The sequence below is a fragment of the Poromitra crassiceps genome, assembly GCF_964638095.1.
Source record: "Poromitra crassiceps genome assembly, chromosome: 11".
Classification (NCBI taxonomy): domain Eukaryota; kingdom Metazoa; phylum Chordata; class Actinopteri; order Beryciformes; family Melamphaidae; genus Poromitra; species Poromitra crassiceps.
In genome coordinates, this window is record NC_139643.1 from 45,539,961 (window position 1) to 45,559,649 (window position 19,689).

General features: G+C 45.1%; 1 protein-coding gene across 1 annotated transcript; it reads right to left on the reverse strand.

The window, feature by feature from the left end:
* Positions 1-709: 709 nt before the first annotated feature.
* On the reverse strand, positions 710-17,556 carry LOC310785055 (chitin synthase chs-2-like; the record flags this gene model as incomplete). The annotated part of the gene is made up of 12 exons (XM_083646049.1): positions 710-788; positions 899-1,125; positions 1,802-1,912; positions 2,763-2,827; positions 6,320-6,577; positions 7,741-7,920; positions 9,301-9,469; positions 9,987-10,102; positions 10,266-10,466; positions 12,890-13,031; positions 14,860-14,958; positions 17,173-17,556. 12 exons carry the CDS (start codon positions 17,554-17,556, stop codon positions 710-712), a joined length of 2,031 nt encoding a protein of 676 aa, XP_083502175.1.
* Positions 17,557-19,689: the final 2,133 nt, after the last annotated feature.

A 19,689-nucleotide genomic window follows, 5' to 3' on the forward strand; every position in this document is an offset into this window, starting at 1 on the left:
TGGAAAGAGGAATGACCACCTATAGACAAAGTGTGATAAAATTAGCTGATTTTACCTTTAATTGAGAATGAGGACATTAATATCTCCTCAACCTCCGATAATTCAGAGCGTAACAGTTTTTCTTTGCTAAGTGAGTTAATTACACTCTGAATTTGAAAATATTTTAAAAAATCTGTGTTACGAATATTGTACTCAGTTCTTAAATCAATGAATGTTTTCAGTTTCAGATTCTCCTGAAGTAGATCTTTGAATTGTTTTATACCCAAATTTGCCCATTTACTTATGTTGATTAGTGATAGATATTTGTACAGATCTGGATTATTATGAATAGGAGAGTAGATAGAAATACATGTTGTAGTGCCAAGTTTCTTTGTACAATCCTTCCATGCTAAGAGAGTATTGAACACAGTAAAATGTTGATCCATGTTTTTTATCTTATTGAAATGTTTTATGAATATAAGAGACTCTAAAGGGAAGGTCTTGAAAAGGCTGGCTTCCATCTGGACCCACAATGAGTCCTGTCTCCCCAATGACCATGAGACCACATTTCGTAGCTGGGCTGACCAAAAGTAATGTTGGAGATTGGGGAGGCCAAGACCACCCATGGGGTCCTGAAGTCCTAATATTGACACGAAAGTTGGTGCCCCGGGGGGAAGGTCCGTAGTAGTAGCAGTTACAGTAGCAGTAATATACTGTAGTAGTAGTAGTATCAGCAGTAGTTGAATACCTGCTTGGCAGCCTTGGACTCGGTGTCTACAAAGGCCACTAAATGGATCAGAGTGCATATTCTGGAAGAACAAAGACAAAGACACCGACAATTACATTAAAATGGATTAACATCATGAATGTCAAATATTGTAGTGAGAAAGTGTACATTTGTTCTTATCCATGAGATTACCTGTGGTACAGCATGGCCACAAACTGGATCACAACCAGTAAGGCATAGGCCAGTAAGAACATGAAGCCGATGGGCTCGATGAAGATGTTCTTTCCAGTGGGTTCCAGGTTGTGGTCGACCATGGGGATGGTGATGGTGATGGCGGCTTCGTTGGAAGAGTTGAAGATTTGAAGGGTGAATGTTGCCACCAGCCACAGGGCGTTACAGATGAAGTAGACGAAAGTGATCTATGCATGATGAGAAAGGATCAAATAAGATTACTTTTGTGGACTAAATCCTGGCCTATGTGGGGAAATTGTTCCTCTTTCTCCTGTCCTGCTGCTTCATAGACTGCCATCTTTGACATTTGAAGAAAATCCACTAAGAAAATTGAGCACCTGTCTGCATCCTGTAGAATGGGGTGGGGTTCAATGTTGAACGTTTAATCCCACCTCCTGTGATTTGATTTCATTGGTTTAACTGTCGAATTTATGTGGGGTTAAACGTCAATTGTGATTGGACGCTAGCTGTGAGCATTGAGCGTCACACTGATACAGTAGTTGTTGGCGAGTAGTTGGTGTATGGAGAACAATGGAGGCATCAACAATTGCTTTTCACGCTGGGGTTCTGTGTTTGAGCCCAGCATGTTCAAAATCCACATTTCAAACATATAAGTCACATTCAAAGGTAGTCTTTGCTGATTTTCAATCCGCGTTGTATCATTATAATGTGGGTAATATATGCAGTTGGGCAGCCTTTACCTTGTCTTCATGTTTTCCTGCACCGAGAGCTCTGCACTTTCTTCCAGGCACTTACGTGTCACACTCTAAGTCTAACTCTAACATAACTTGTTTCTGGCTTAGTGATATTACACTGAAGTACATGCAATTCATCTCCATCCTGTGGTTTGGGAAACACAGCTACCTTGTTTCTGAGCTGCCTGAGGTCATTGGTGATTTTTTCCTGTTTCTTTTTGTCCTCAGGAAGAGGTCCTAGGTACTTTGTCTGCAGTTCTCTCCAGAACGCCTCCTCATCCTGACAAGAAATGCAAAAACTCATTAGACAAAGTTACATATATTGTACTTTTTTTGTATGTCAGAAATATTTGCTGGTGCTTCCAAACCACATTCATTGTTTTTATTTCTATTTGTCAGTTAAAGGTACATTCAGTGATGTTTTTGTTTTAAAATAAGTGTTAAATGGCTCTATATTCTGACAGCAATCACTGAAATAGAGTGTTTGGTCAGTGACTTGAAACCCCTAACCCCCCCAACCCAGCCCCCTGCTGTCCTCTATCTCTCTCCTGTAGTCCTGCATGCAGGACTAGGGGAGACCAGGGACAGTTGTAACGGGGGATGTGTGTGTGTGTGTGTGTGTGTGTGTGTGTGTGTGTGTGTGTGTGTGTGTGTGTGTGTGTGTGTGTGTGTGTGTTGAGAGAGAGAGAGAGAGAGAGAGAGAGAGAGAGTAATAGAAGGCTTAAAAAGAAGCCGCATTAGTGCATTACTGAGTCTATGTTCTGGGCTATATAGCCTATTTCATCATTTAGGGGATACATATTGTTCCACAGATTGAACATGATGTTTAGATGGCTGGGTTAAGCAAAGTGCATTGGTAAATTTATTATTAACAGCTTAGTTGCATAAGCGAGGGAAAAAGATCGGATCGGATTGATATCGGTATCTGCAGATACTCAAGGTTGTGGTATCGGATCGGATATGGAAAAAGAGGGATCGTGCCATCCCTAATTGTAAGTATAATTCTTATCCACTTTTAACAAGTGTATATGGTGAGCCTAGTTTTCTAAAACAAATTAAATAATCTCCTTTCGATGTGATTCAAAGGCAGGCAATTATGATGAAGTGATAAAGGGAGACCTACTACACACCTTGTCAAGTGTTTCTTCTTTCAGGTACATGTCATCAGACATGCTCTGTAGCTGTGACACCCAGCCTGGAGAGAGCATGGACATGGGATTGAAGAATTTCAGACAACATGACTTAACATCTGAGAGTCTACTGGAATGTCAGTGTTTGGATGTGTATCTAGCCTTACATTGATTAGTACATATGACAGGAGGTTTCTCTTGCCTGAAAAAAATCAGAACTCAAAATCAGTAAATTACAGTGATTAATATCATACATCCATTTGTCTGTCTGTCCATCCATCCATCCATCCATCCATCCATCCATGCATCCATCCACCCATTCACATGTTCAAACATCTCACACTTCAGGTTGGCAGCTCAGGAATCTATTCCAGTGTTTCACCGCAACACATTCTCATTCCGATGGCGTCCTATATTGGCGCTCTGTCACGCACCTTGTGCATCAGATGTTAACGAGCACGGTGCCGTTGTGTGCAATAATGTACGCCCAGTGGCGGACCGTTAAACAAGCAAGCACTGTGTGGGTGGACCTGGGCCAGCACCTGGCTCTCCACAGGTTGGGTTTAAGCATTGGGTAGGGGCTCTCAGGTTGGGTTTAAGCATTGGGTAGGGGCTCTCCACAGGTTGGGTTTAAGCATTGGGTAGGGGGTCTCCATTGGTTGGGTTTAGGCATTGGTAGGGGTTCTTTAGGGATAGTCATACTGTAGGGGGGGAGGGGGGTTAGGGCTAGGCATTGGTACCCACTTGGTTGGGGTTAGGGTTTGGATATAGTGGGGGGCTTAGAGTTAGGGTCTCCACGGGGAGGGGAGGGGTCTGGAGTCAGAGCCCCTCCCCCAAGCCTTCCACTGGAGACCCTAACCCATAACCAGTGAGAGGGAGATGGTCTTTTCCAATTGGAAGACCAGTTCCAGACCCATGGCGAAACCTGACCTTTGCCTGACCCCAACGGTTCGCCCGTGGGTGTACATTATTTGAGCACAAGGGTACCATGCTCCGTGCACAAGGTGCGTGACAGAGCAGGGATATAGGCGGCCGTCAGAGTGAGAACGGGCTGTTCACCCTGAGAATGTACCTCTGCTCCTCCACAGTGCACCCCACATCCTCCACAACTGTGTTTTGGGGTTGAGGTACAGGTTGTACCACCTCAGATATGAGGCTCTCCTGGCTGATGCTGACTTCTTCTCTACTGCCTTTCGCACAGGGTTTTTTACAGCATCTGCCATGCAGGAGGAGCCATTCCCAGGCACTTCTGGCTGCAAGGGTAATTTCAGTTTCAGGTCAGTCAACTCAAATCATAAAGTGAAATTATACAGTAGCTGAAAGCAGCGCACATTGCATCAGGGCAAAGAGCAGAAAAATCCAAAAGAAGATTAGGGCCACACATGAAAAAATGATGTAATCCCAGAATTCAGAGTGGAGAAATGGGAAAATCTTTTTTTCTCTCAGAATTCTGAGAAAAAAAGGCAGAATTCTGAGATTAAAATGTGAAATCTGAGGCTAGGTCCACACGAATACGGACATCTCTGAAAACAACAGAAAATCTCTGCACGAGAATGCAAGAATGATTAAAACACCATTGTTCCCTATGTGTTACGGGCAGGGTCGCTAGCTTTATCAATAATCATAATAGAGAGCCGCAGGGATGACGTATTTTTGTAGTCAGAACGCGGAAGTCCCGGACTTCCTGGTTCTTCACTGTTTCTGTCTATGGGATTTTTGAATGGGTTTTTGCCACAATGCTTCAAATACGGTCTCTGGGCAATGCAAGATTAATCAAACGTGAACCAGAGTTCAGTAGGATAATCTTCACACATGAGGACCACTTTCATGAGTTTTGGAGCGTAAATGCAAGCCCTAGAAGTAAAAAGCTCGAGCTAAGCTAATCCAGAACTACACACTGTCGCATAGGCTTCCACGTCACGTCAGCACTCAACCTGGACTGTTGTTGATGTGTGCACTGATTACCCTGGGCTGAACGGGGCTGAACCATGTGAGGGAAAGAGAATTTCTGTGTTCGTCCTTTGAAGTGGTGACGTTATTGACATATATATCCACATCGAATCAACAGCGTAGTCTCATTTAGCCGTTTGCTAGCTAGCCGCCCTTTTAACGGCACGTAAAAGCTTCAAAACTCGTAAAAGTGGTCCTCGTGTGTGAAGATGATATTACTAAACACTGGTTCGCGTTTGATTAAGCCAGCGTTGCCCAGAGAGATTATTAGAAGCATCGCGCCAAAAACCCATTAAAAATTCCCATAGGCGAAAACAGTGAAGGACCAGGACTGTTAGCATCGATGATTTCCGGACTCGTTTCTGCGGCTCTCTATAAGGCTCATGTCTAGGGATGTAGTAAGAATGGCTGTCGTCCAGGTACTGTATTGTAGCGGTAGATTCCCTGCCTACCAACACAAGGGTCGCAGGTTCGCGCCCGTGTTACCTCTGGCTTGGTCGGGCGTCCATACATGCAGGATTGGCTGTGTCTGCGGGTGGGAAGCCGGATTAAGGGTATGTGTCCTGGTCGCTGCACTAGCACCTCCTACTGGTCGGTCGGAGCGCCTGTTCGGGGCGGAAGGAACTGGTGGGAATAGCGTGATCCTCCCACGTGCTATGTCCTGCTGGTGAAGCTCCCCGCTGTCAGGTGAAAAGAAGCGGCTGGCAACTGTGCATGTGTCGGAGGAAGCATGGTGCTAGTCTACGGCTCTCCCCAGATCGGCAGAGAGGGTGCAGTGGCCGGGGCAGCAGGGGGAAAATTGGCCAATTGCAATTGGGGAGAAAATGGGGGGGAAATCTGAAAAAAATAAAAAATAAATAAAAAGAACAGCTGTCATCAAATGAGGGACATTCACTCCCCGGGCTAGTTGTCTTTGTTCCTCTGCGTCTCTCGAACAGCTGTGTCTGTTTGGGTTCGAGGGCTCTGTTGCAGTTTAGTTTAAACATTCATCACACAGGGACAGGACTACGGTAATTCCTGGTTCACTAACACAGATCACACCATGGTTAGAATGAATATGTTTATTGATAAGTGAGTGTGGTGCGATTGCTTGGAGACTCTTCTGGTGCACGGCACGGCCGTGTCCGGAACCAGGATTGCTTGGAGACTCATAGTACGCGGCACGGCCGTGTCAGGAACCAGGAACCCGGGGGTTGAGACTCTGAGTGGGGGTACGTCTCTGGGCGTAGCCTGCTAGGTCCTGCGCCCGGGCGTAGCCTGCTAGGTAGAGAAGTGGTAAGACAGTGAGTGTATATAGGCTACAGGTGATTGAGCTGATAGAAAGCCGGTGTGGCTCGGTGATTGGATTGGAGGAGCGCAGGTGAATGGGTGGTGGATTAGAGTAGGTGGTGAGATAGACGCGGACATGGTGTGATCTTGTGTTCCTGAACCTCAGTTATCAAGCTAACTCCATCTATCGATGTGATGTCACACTTGGTGTGGTGTTACTAATGTTGATGCTTTGCCAAGTTTGGTATTGATAGGCCATTCAGAGCCAAATTGACAATATTATTAAGTGTTCAATGTGATCTGTTCTCTTCTACTTCAAGGTTCAAACTCGCGTCTACCTTTCTGGACTCTTGTTTGTGGAGGGGCTGCTGGCGCGGCCGTCTCTCTGGTGCCCCAAGACACATTGTTCATGTTGACCATGGTGTAAATAGCCAATAGGAGGTAGGCACTGGGGATGCAGAGGATGTAGAGGAAGCCGTAAAACACCAGGGGAAACTCCTGGGGATGCACTATCGCCGTGAAGAGGTAAAGGATCGCCATGACGACGATGAAGATGCTGCTGGGAGTCAGGATGGTTTTGTCCATCACCATGTTGCCTGATGGAGGATAAAACATCAGGAGGGATAAATAAAATAATAAAAGGTAAATAAAAGGTAAATAAAATAAAATAAAAGGTTCAATCCTTAACCCGCTACTGCCACCACCCAGTCATGCATGGTAAAGCCTATACACCCTGGAAGGCTACTGTATAATAAATAATAATAATAATAATAATAGCTCATGTAACTTATAAAGCACTTTTCAATTACCCAAAGAAGCTGACAATATGAGTCGACAAATAACAGGTAAGAGGAGCAAAACGAGAAATGAGGGACAGGGAACAGATAGAGAATAGATAGTGAAGGTAATCAGGGATACTGTACATATAGGGGAGGGGCCGAGCAGACGAGAGGAGAGAGGGAGCAGGGTTATGGGGAGCGGAGGTTGTAAGCCTGGGGGAGAGAGTTCCAGAGACGGGGGGCTGCTCTGGAGAAGGCTCGATCACAGAAGCTGCGGGAGTGTGGATGGAGGAACGGTGAGGGGAACAGTGGATGAGGAGCGGAGGGTTTGGGAGGGTCGGAGGTCAGTCAGGTATGGGGGCGCCAGTTTATGGAGGGCTTTGAACGTGAGTAGGGCTAGTTTGAACCCTACCCTTCTGTCTCACTACTATGTGATAGGTGTCAGGTGTTACGGGATACACTGTCCCATGCTTTTTGGTTGTCCCTTCATTATCCGGATTCTGGGGCAACAAATTGAATTGGTACTCTAAGGCATACAAAATAACCCTTCAGCCGGAGGCGGACCTCGCCATCTTCGGCTGCTCGGAATCCTCTCTGCTCCTCCCTACGGCTGTGCAACAGTCTCTGACGCATGGGACGACCAAGAGACTCATTCTGAAGGAGTGGAAGTCCCCCTCTCAACCTTCTTTTCAGCTGTGGCTGACGGACATGGTCTCCGTTATACGCACGGAGAGACTCAGGTTCCTGAGGACCAACTTCACTTAAGAAATTCTCAACTATCTGGGACCCGTTTTTGGCCTACTTGGACGAGGTTAAAAGCGACTGCTGATTTCTCATAGACCCCTTGGGTGGGATCCCACGCATATCTCTTACAAGCACATTACTGAAAAATTGTTAAATTAAATATTGGCGAAAAAAACATGTATTATTTTTTATTTTATGTGGCTGATATTGAGTGGCTAGGCTTAAGGTCCACTTACCTATAATGGACATTTCCACTACCAACATGAAGAAGGCATAGGCCACGCTCATAGCTCCTGCAATACGGATCTGAGTGTCTGACTTGAGCTTGAAGCAGAGACCCAGGAAGATAGCAGGAGGTATTACAGCCAGGATCATTGCGGTGCTGGGCTGAATGCCAAACACAAAGGTAAAACTACCTGAAATACAGAATACAGAAAACACACTGAGTCAGGGTCTGGTTTCACAACAGATGAGTAAACTTACCGCATTGTATTCTCATGAAACGTTCATATGATGATAATCTCACAAAAATAGTTTTCTTTCACTGTTCGTGCATACTCCTACCAACGCATTCAGCAGGGAGGCTTGGTGATATGTGCGTTATACATAGCCCACGTAATGTGAACCCGTTCTCAACTAAAACCTATGAAAAGTAATGTTCTATATTACATAGAACATTAACATGACACCCGTGAGTCCCCCGGGGTTCCTGCGAGGACATCACATTTTGCTAGTTTGCTGTTTCTACGCTATAATACTTAATTCTGCTGAACTCAGACCTCTTGTCCTTACTTAGACATCTACAATTTTGTGGTAGTAGAAGAAGAAAAATCTATTTCCTGTCAATACAAAATGGCTGGCATTTCAACCAAATCCTTCACAACCCGTCACTCCCGAGACAAACGTGGCCAAGGTATTAATACAAACGGCATTAACAAAGTGCAGCGTTGCTATAAAGTTGAATCACTTGTGAGAGGACAGTGGGATAATAAACCTTCCGTTTTCTGGGGTGAAGAAGTGAGAAAACACAGTTTGGGGAGATATGGGAAAAGACACTAACACCGTTTACAAGAGTCTAAATAGTTATTGGGTTTGGTATAAATATGAATAAATATTATAAATGAAAAATAGAAATAATAAATACAGTGCACTCCTCTTATAGTGATCACCTTGGGACGGGTCAAATTGATCACTCTAAGCGGATGATCATTATAACCGTTTTTCCCCCCTTTATTTCTCATGTAGATTACCATCTAATTCAAGATTCAAGATTCAAGATTCAAGATTTTTATTGTCACTCTATGGTACAAGTACCACATGTGAAATTCTTGTGCAGTGACTCCGTTTACGACAGTACAAATAGGCAACAAGCAATGAGTAATAGGCAATAAGAAATAGGCATCAATAAGCAATAAGACAGCAATAAGGCAATTGACATTTATTACATGAATACAGTACATATAAAGTAATAAATCAGACAGCTTTGCTATATGTACGGAATGTTATTGACTTTAAAAATCCATACAGTACATTAAGTTAGCCTATAGGCCTCGAGCTGTTTCAAACACAGCGGTCTAGACAGAGACAGAGATGCCGCGATCTCGCCATATACAGACAGACATGCACCAAGTGTAGCTGCTGTATCTCGTTGGCTCATTTTTGGCACAGTTTCTAAGTGAAAAATAAAATTAGTGTAGTTAAAAAAAAAATCATTGTTCTTACATGTAACAGGGCCCAAAATGATCACTGTAAGCAGAGTATATTTTACACAGAGAGACAAGCTAAATCAAGCTAACCTGAGATCATCAGGCAGATGGTGGCAGGCCCCAATACGTATGAGCTCATTCCCAAGAGATGGTACAACATGTAGAGTTTGGAGATGGATCGGTTCCTCTTGGAAACCATGTTGGTGCAGCCCAGCAGATCCACAATGTTGGCCATGGTGGATGGTCCCCATCGACGACGCTGAATATGAGACAAATGTGATCTAATGTGTTATACACACAATGTCACCACACAGACTTGGTGTGTCTTTCAGAGATTCTAGTTATCCGTTTATCAGAGGCAGAGCTGATCTGGAGTTAGAAATAATCTTAAAACTAAATGGATGGAGCCAAAGAGACGAAGAAGAAAGAATCTAGACAACAAGTGCAAACCTTTTAGAACACAATCCCCCCCCCCAACACCACCCATATCCCTCTAGCCACTAATCCAGGTTCTGGATTAGGCAGCGCTGTCGAGTTGCAGCAAAATGGTCAGTTTGTGATGTACTTTGAAAGGGTCCGACGTTTAAAGAATCAAGTACACTATCCGCTTTATTTTAGCATTCAAACATAGCGTGAGCCCCCCTTCCTGGCTATTCATTGGCTATTGAGTCGCACATTTTGGTCGTCCGCTGACGCCACTCTCTATACTGGATTGCTCTGGGTGCATTGGAAAAACTCCATCTGAAAAAAGAGTTTGACCCATTTCAACCACTTACCTGATTGTAGAATTCATTGAACGCCTCTGGGGCGTTGGTGTAGGCATCAGATGCTGCGTTGTACTCCACCCTCCAACCCTGCTTCAGCAGCAGAGTACACAGCCAGCGATCCTCCCCTAGAGGGAGGAAGAGAGAGAGAGAGAGAGAGAGAGAGAGAGAGAGAGCGAGAGAGTGTGTGTGTGTGTGTGTGTGTGTGTGTGAGGGATTATATGTGTGAAAGACAACGATATTGAATGAGAGACACCGAGTGAGTCTATTTTGTAGAAGAATGGCCTCTACCTTGATCATACTGGATGTAGTGTCTGGCCTCCAGGGACTTGGCGGAGAATGTCTTCATCACGTTGTTGTCCATGAGAGCTGCTGCCCTGAACAGGCTGAAGCAGCCCGGGCTACACAGCACACAGCCGAACACGTGCTCCGCTGTCTTCTGTAGCCAGTGGCCTATAGCATACTCAAACTTCTGGAACCACACCAAGGGACCTGATAAGGGAACAGATATATTATGACACAAACTTCTGCAAAACAAATTAACATTCAGATTGTTTTACTGCAAATGTGAATATAGGACGAATCAGCGTGACGCCACTTGCCACCCAGAAATGCGGAACCCCGCGGCAGTTATTAGTATGAGTTGTGCCAAAAACTCTCAAAAAATATACATCACATCGCTTATATTTTGACATTCTGAAGGAGAGCAGAAGTAGCTCAAGACCTTTATGTAGAATATATGCATGTCGTGTTAAAGTTGTGTGAACTGTCGCAGTTTTAAAAATGTAAACAGAGTCAGACACTCAAGCCTCCCAAAGCTCAGGCTCCATAGGGTTTGTGAGAGCAAAATTATTGTTAATAAGCAATCAATCAATAATTTTGCTCTCACAATTTCCATTGCCGTTGCCACCCAGTGACGCGGTTTGATTACCAAAATGCTGCTCGGCTGATCCCTCGTATTCTGTAAGTATACAGTTACAGTTTTCGTTGTGGAATTTTTCAGGTAGATGCTCTCAAGATCAAGGAAAACAGAATTGAATCGAATCACATCAAATCAAATCAAATCAAATCAAATTCAATTCATTAGAATGGAAAATTGGTTCTCAAACTCTTGTGGCTTTCCCTGATTTCTGAAGCCAAGTAACCCCTTTTCCCGACTACAACATTTTGCTTAGAAAACTTTAACATATGATGCAATGAATGAATGAAAACCAACCTTTTGAAGAATATAACATTATAAGAAAGGGAGTGAAAGATTTGCAATTAGTGCCTCCTCAGTAGATTAATTTTAACGTTTCATTTAGATTTATTCTTACATTTTTCGATTTTCCCCTTTCTCACAAGTAACCCCTGTAGTACCTCCAGGTACCGCTAGGGGTACACATACACCTGTTTGGGAACCACTGGAGTAGAGCATTTTCCACTCCTGGTGATGTAAATCCTGCCACCTACTGGCACAAAATATATTCTTCTACTGTTACAATTATGTTGTGTACTTCTTTAACTCATTGAGTGCCAGCCACTTTTGGAGAACGGACGCTCCCAGTGCCAGAGTTTCAGAGCGTTTTCAGTGATTTCTCGAGGCCCACAGAATATTGTGTGATATACTATGTAAACACCGAACACGCACAAAGAACGAGGAGACTCTCTTCTATCATCTGCAAAAAAAAGTTTATTGATCCCATTTTCCGTTCTTTAGTTATGAGCCGGAGAAGATAGCTTGATTTAACCAAAAACAGCAATTTTTTTCTAGAAGCTGAGATAATGAGCCTTTGGTGAAATTAAACATTCAAGCACATCATTGACTCTGAAGCTAATATTTTCTGATATAATGACACCTCAAAAATAATTTCCTTCAATAAAAGAGTGAAAACAAAGGAATTTTGTTTGGCCAAATAATATTTTTTAGCTGCAACCAGCAGCGCTGGCCCCTGCGTGCGCAGACCCTACACCTTCTTGCTGGTCTTGATTTACTGCTGGTGGGCATCAGATAGCCTATTCTAGCTTGTTTGCTCTCTATGCATCGAGCCTGCTGCCTGGGTCTGTGTGTACTGTCAATGGTTGTATGCTGTAGTGCCCTGCGTGCCCCACCCCCCTCCTCCTCCTCCTCCGTGGTGGGAGGAGTGTCTCTGCTGCGGTTTGCTCTGAGTTTGAGCTGCACTGAAAAGTGCGCTGCATCCCCCGGCTTTTTTACAGCGTGTCGCCAGCTGAGAATAATGTAACTTTTCAGAAAGACGCTGGTGTCGCCGTGTCGGCAACTAAATCATATGGATGGGCTATCGCAGCGGACACGGATGGGGCTCAATTGTGGCAGCAGATTGGCTGCTGCAGGCACAGCTAACGTTACAGTATGCTTCATGCATATGGATGCATACGGATGCGATGCGATTTCCGTTTCCCCAACGACTTCTTCTTTGTTTTTTCATCGCCTTTCTGTAATCTGGAGAGCACTGTCGCCACCTAAGGGTTCTGTAAAATAGGTTACACACATTCAATAGCTCCCATATTGTAAGAGGCGATGTAAGAGGCTTAGATCCACGTCCCACCATCAAAAAACGCAATTGACGACTTTAGTCGTCTTTGGCACTCTACGTCACTAAAGCAATTGACGACTAAAGTCGTCATTGGCACTCAATGAGTTAATATAGTTCTACTGTATTGTAAAGGTGCAGGGGTGTGCCTCGAACCCGGGACTCCCAGCCCTCAGACAGATGCACTAACCAGTCAGCCAAAGGGACATCCCTTTGACCAAGGGCCAGCGTACTCACATTAAGCGCTGCGCTTCAGCCTTCAACTCCCACACAGGTCCCTGAATGTGCCTGAATCCTATCCATCCTATCCCACTTCTGACCCCAATGTAACAGCGCAGGGGTGTGTCTCAAACCCGGGGCTCCCAGTTTATACTGTGTGCCAACCTGAACCAGTAGGGTGAATCCTGCCACATGCGGCGCCAACAACCGGGTACTGTTTCAGGCGATCGAGCAGCAGCATCACAGCAGCCGGCCGGAAACCTGTGTCCCCGTCTAAGGCCAGGAGGTAGGTGTTCTTCTTCTCTTTCTGGAGGAACAGGGCGAGGAATTTGCTCTGCTTTAGAATCATGCTATATCCTGCTACTTTCCATAGAGACATATAGAAGACATGACATTTATACACACAACTTCATGCACTACAAATGCCAATTTATATGTAATGTATATAAAGTATAATCTACTGACCCGGTCTCACCCCATGGCGCACAAATAACACAGGTTTACACTTTCAACATATTATGTGCAACGTGTACACCAAAGTAATTTTGTGTGCAGTTGCGCGTATCAACCATAGACTGTATAAACGTCACCCATTGGTTTTTGGACTCACATTTAGAAGTGTGGCTGCTGCATGAGACGTGAGACGGCGCAAGCCCGGGGGTTTGTCACAGAGCCGCAGCTCCGCCTGCTATTGGTCCGTGACTGGCGAGCTGTGTGATCACTGGACAGGCGACCTGTCAATCATGCCCAAAACAGTCTCTTTAACCGCCCGCAAGCCAGAGTTATTGTCATACAAAACCAGCAAGCGTTCCCTTCATCGAGGAAGCTCATAAAACACATCCAGCCTGGCGCCTCAAAGCGATGCAACAAACAGCTTCTCCCCGAGTTCCACGCGCTGTCACACGGGCTCGTGACAGTCACTCAACGCAGAAGGATTTCTTTCACCAGAAGCTGGTAAATGCACACCAATCACTTCTCCTGTCAGATTAGTAATCCGCTTTGTGAACACTCCAGTGTACATTTCAGCCTTCAAATATGCCCCCAGACCTCCACACATCGAGCAGCAGGAAGAACCTCGAATGGCCACTAGGCGTCGGGGGCAGTAGGTGCCCCCCCCCCCCCCCCCCCATGTTAAAATGCCCGACTTTGCAACACGGTTTTGGTCTATATAGCTAATTTCACCTTTTCATAACAACTGTAGGGGGGTACTTTCTTATATAACTCGCCCGTTTGGAGTAAAATAGATGATCGAAAAGGCCATGATTGACAGCTCACCTATCCAGTGATCACGCAGTTTGCCGATCACGGACCAATAGCAGGCGGAGCTGCGGCTCTGGGGAACCCCCATCTCACGTGAGGTGCGGAAGGACTCAACCCATTCCCTCCCACTCTGCTGACGAAAAATCAAGATCAACTCCAAACAGGAGACCAAAATTAATGGGATAGCTTTGTCCATATTTTTAGGTCAGTGCTCACAACAAGGAATTGTGAGAGAAGTACGCTACTGTGGGGCCACTCATACTCCTTTACTTGTCAGCGCGGCCAGTATCTTTGGCGTATCAACTGCAGAAAATCGTAACGTTTGGCATATTCACTACATGGAAAGTGGAAACTCATGTGTTATTTATTTGAAGAGAACAGGCTAGTATATAGTGTGCATAAAGGTTTGACCGATATAGGTTTATTTAGTGGTGAAACTGATATTTTTGGATTTTGTGCCGACATCAACATCTTTAAATTTGCCATCAAATTCAAAACATCTCCCCCAGAATGTTATTCTGAGAAGGGTGGAAACTAAGGCAACCAATGTAGCATTGATCAATTATACAATGTAATCAAACAGCCATCCTGTTGCTGTTGTTGGTGGATGACACTGACTGGCTCATATCCAATTTATTGGTAATGACCCTATCCCTATACAGTACATTTTGCATTATACAGCATGTACATGCATACACATATACAATGATGACAAAGTTGGTGTGTGTGTGTGTGTGTGTGTGTGTGTGTGTGTGTGTGTGTGTGTGTGTGTGTGTGTGTGTGTGTGTGTGTGTGTGTGTGTGTGTGTGTGTGTGTGTGTGTGTGTGTGTGTGTGTGTGTGTATGTGTGTGTGAGAGTGTTTTCTGTCATCTCACCTCGACTCTTATCTTCAGCTCAGCCTCCTCCCCGTTCACCCCGTTTAGGTAATGTTTAGTCATGAGTTTCCAGCCCAGAAGATAGTACAAGTACATTACCTGGAAAATAACAAATCATGTTTTGCAAATACATACTGACACAGATACCTCGTTACAAACCCAGACAACCGATGTTTTTGTAAGGCAGTTGTCTAAACTGAACCACTAGGTGGTGGTCTTCTCTTATGTTTTCCTTTTGTACTGTGTCATTAGTTTCTCTAAAGTTTAGAGAACCGCATGCTAAGTTTTTTTTTATTTTTTATTTAGCCTTTATTTATACAGGGAAGCACTTGAGAGCGAGCTCTCATTTCCAAGAGCGCCCTGTTACAAAAGAACATATACAGAAGTTACAGACAGACAAGATTACAATATTCACACTCAAAAACACGAGCATTCCTCCTGCAGAGTGCTCTGTGAGAGCGCTTTGAAGGCTTCAAAGGAGACAAAGTGGTCCAATTTCAATGTGTTCTGAAGACTGTTCCATTTGTCTGGGGCATAATAAGAAAAGGCAGTCTTGCCTTGCTCCGACCTCACACGCGGAGTAAACAGTCTGATGTGAGAACGTGAGCGTGTTTGATGACTTATGTTGATATGGGTGAGGAGTGAGGACAGGTACAAGGGGAGCTTTCCGGTTAGAGCTTTATAAATGAACAATAAGCAGTGTTGCTCTCTTCGAATCGTCAGGGAGGGCCAGCCCACCTTATTATATAAAGTGCAGTGATGAGTACGAAAGCCGTCACCTGTGATGAAACGCAGAGCACTGTGATATACTGCGTCTAGCGGCTTCAAAATGGAGGGGGAGGCGTGCATATATAAGATGTCTCCATAATCGAAAACCGACATTATTAGTGACTGTACTAAAGATTTCCTAGTAGAAAGTGAGAAACAGGATTTGTTCCTATACAGAAAACCTATTTTTATTCTTAGCTTTTTTGTAAGGTATTCTATGTGAGTGTGAAAGGAGAGTTTTGAGTCCAGCCAGATGCCGAGGTATTTATAGGAATTAACTTGATCTATCTGTTCGCCCTGAAGTGTACGGATGTAAATGTTGTTGCTGGGAATGGGGGATCTTGAGAATGACATCCATTTTGTTTTCTTTGAATTTAGGACTAGTTTGAGGTCAAGCAGAGACCGTTGGAAGGTGTCAAAAGCAGTCTGTAGACTTGCAGCGGCCTGTGCAGGAGTGGGCCCGAAGCAATATAGAATTGTATCGTCGGCGTAATAATGGACAAAACTATGACCGGAGGGGGAGTAAATACTATTTATGTATAGGGTAAAAAGGATTGGGCCAGAGATAGATCCTTGTGGGACACCATTGTCAATTAAGAGAGGACTGGATTTGTTGTTACCGACAACAACAGCCTGCTTTCTCCCAGAGAGGTAGCTGGAGAACCACCTGATGGAGAGATCGTCCAGGCCGATGGAGGACAGTTTATTTAATAAAATTCCATGGTTCACTGTGTCAAAGGCTTTGGAGAGGTCAATGAATAGGGCAGCGCAATGCTGGCGGCTGTCGAGGCAATTCAGAATATTGTTTATAACTAATGATGTGGCGGTAATGGTGCTATGACCAGGTCTAAACCCTGATTGATGGGGATGAAGGATATTATATGTGTCTAAGTAGTCCCGAAGTTGTTGGTTCGCCAAGGTTTCCAGAACCTTGGCTAAGCAGCACAGTCTAGAAATGGGACGATAGTTATCCAGGTCGCTGGGGTCACCTCCTTTAAGCAGGGGTGTGACCTGAGCAGTTTTCCAGATAGATGGAATTTCACCGGAAGTGAATGTCAAGTTGAAGATGTGGGCAAGCGGAGCGGAGATCAACTGAGCACTAAGGCGTAGGAGAGATGGGGCTATGTCATCCTCGCCTTTAGATTTCTTAATGTTCAGATGTGAGAGGGTTTTGAGGACTTCATGGTTATCTAATTGTCTAAATGAGAAACTATCAATGAGGGTGAAGGGGGGTGGTGTGATCGCGTGCTTTCCCGTTTGGTCATGGGTATGAGTCACGGGAGCAGAACTGGCAGAATGCCTATCAAATAAATGACTAGCAGATGCAAAATGTTGATTAAATGTATCACATATCTGCGATTTGTCCGAAATGACTCCATTCTCACCGTTGATCTGAGGAGGGAGAGCGGAGGTGGGCGTGGTTTTCATTGATTTAATGGTTTTCCAAAAACTGGCTGTATTTCCTTGAGCGTTAGTGAGGGAGGTTAAGTAATAATTGGATTTGGCTTTCCTGATTGTACTGATGCAATTGTTCCGTAGCTTGACCTGAGGGGCGGGGGATGGGTAGGAGCAAGGACGGGGGTTTCGGCTATGTTTTTCCTGACCGACCAGCGACCAAGGCGCCCGCTGGGCAGGAGTGGAACTAACCGGGGGCGGAGCCTTACGCTTTGCCCCCAGTTTGGCCCGGTGGTCAGCAGCCTCCAGGGACGGGAGCTCGTCAGCAGCTGAGATGGCGGAACCGATGGCCGCCGGAATCATTGAGTCTGTTGAATCATCCCCGGGGCCAGGACGGGCGGAGAACAGGGAGTCGAGAGCCAGCTCTTCATCTCTGAGCTGGTACAACACGGAGATTCTTCCTTCCAACACGGACACTTTGTGGATCAGGCGGAGACAGCTGTCGCAGTCAGATGATGAGGTATGTGATGTCATGGTGGTGGTGGATGCTGGGGATGAAAAGAGCTATGGCCAGTAAAAGGGACTTATGACGGGACTAGCGTTAGATAAAACTGGGTTTGTTGTGGTATTAGCAAGCAGGCAGCGGCACCGGGAGACACTTACTCGCGAGGGCTACACAACGGTAGCCCACAGCGGAATGTAGAGATTGCGAGTACACACGCACACACGTAGACACGTAGACACGTAGGTCCTGTTCAGGTCGGGACTTACCGGCACAGGCCCAAAGACTGGGCCTGCTGCGGTGGATCAACCTCCCGGTAAGCAGAATAGGTGGATTCCTCTCGATGGATGATTGTTGTTGTAAGTTATGGCTAATGCCACCGCTAACGCGGCTAGCTAAGGAGCTAGAGGCTGGCGCCAACTGAACCAGGCCAGGACAGGTAGACTAAAAACACTTAAAAACTTACGATCGAAACGTCCGATCGTTAAAACACGATTATTATATTAAAATAGACAGATGAATCTACCTGAATCTAAAAGATAGAGTAAAAATGTGGTTTAGAAATTGATAAAAAAGAGTTAGGTTTGAGGTAGGTTTGAGGAGCTGCTATCACAGAGCTGCCAGGTCGGCCAGGTCGGCCATTTTTGGAAATGGAATACCCAAGTTAACACATTGAGTGCCAAGGACGTCTCTGGACGTCCTAAAAAAATGTAACGTTCAGTGCCAAGGACGTCTGTGGACGTCCTAAAATCATAATTCATATTATTCCATAATTCTGCTGTTTAAGGTCGTACCTAGCCAGTGAGCATGAATCCCTTCAAGGGATCACACGGCGCCACCTTAAACATCGACACGGGAGCTGCGCCACCCACCTCAGATCCTTTAGTTTGTGCAGGAGACAGCAGGGAAAAGACGTGATCAAAGAGGAAACCGATGCATGCTTCAGCCAGAGCCGTATAGATTGCTCTGTCTGCAGCGGACAGTGGGCTCGGCTGCATCCGCGCTCACAACTGAGCTCTTATGCTTCTATCTATCTCCACACGATTCCCTGCCAGAAAGCCAGCATCCGAAGCCGAACGGCCAAGCCTTTTCGTTCAGTCGCGTTTGGCATTTCCTTGATGCGCGCTGGGATTCGTCCGGGGCAAAAACGGAGTCTGTGAGAAAACAAACTCTGTGCGTGTGGGGAGGAGCCCGCAGCTCAGAGGTGGAGAGGGGGGGGGGGGGGGGGGGGGGGGCACGCAGGCTGCACAGAAACCACACCACGCCACCACATCAGAAAACACCAGCCAGAGTCAGTGAATGTGCCCGAAATTAGAGTGCAAAAGGTATTCATAAAAGTGACTATATCTTGGAAAGTAAAAAAAAACGACAGAAAACCCTTGAAAGTGCACTTTTTTCAGAGCCTGTCATTTCATAATGGAACTGTCTAGAAACAAAATTTCTTCTTTGGAAGAAGCAGGAGTGTTCAATGTTTCATTAAAGTCCAGCCCTGTCAATATAGCCCTAATAGAAAAAATTCTATAGCTGTTTTCAACTGAATGGAAGTGAATCTGGCACAGGCTGCAGACAATTTTACTGAAGCGCTGTGGCACTCAATGTAGTGATAATACGTTAGATTTTCATCTCAATAAATGTGTGTTAAGTCACTATCTATCTGATAGTGAGTTAACACAATGGTGATTGAGCCTATGGCCCATTGATGGAAGCCTTTGCATTTTCAGTATTGCAGCATTTATGAACTTGGTGTCTGTGGTGACACAGGGTGGGCGGAGCTAACACAATACACTCACTCTGTAGGTTACTGTAGGTTCCCGACAACTATTGTGTGAAGTAGGATAACAAGCTACTTTTTTCCGGTCTCTGCTAGCATTACGGGTGGTTACTATGGCCGAACAAACTGAGTAATGTCACATAATAACAGTTTGGATCTCACCTGCAATTACGACTCATCGCCAATAGGTGTCACCCAAGGCAACAAAACTGAAATCTTCTGTATTATCACTTTAAGTTAAGTGTAAGTATATTAAGTTAAGCTTCTAGTTAAGTGAAGTTTCCAACTGGCTGGCTGGCAGCCGAATGGTCCAAATGCAAATGGAATATAGATTGCTGTAACACCATATTTTTGGAGAATTTTGTTGTTGTTGTTTTTTTGTTTTTTTTGTTTG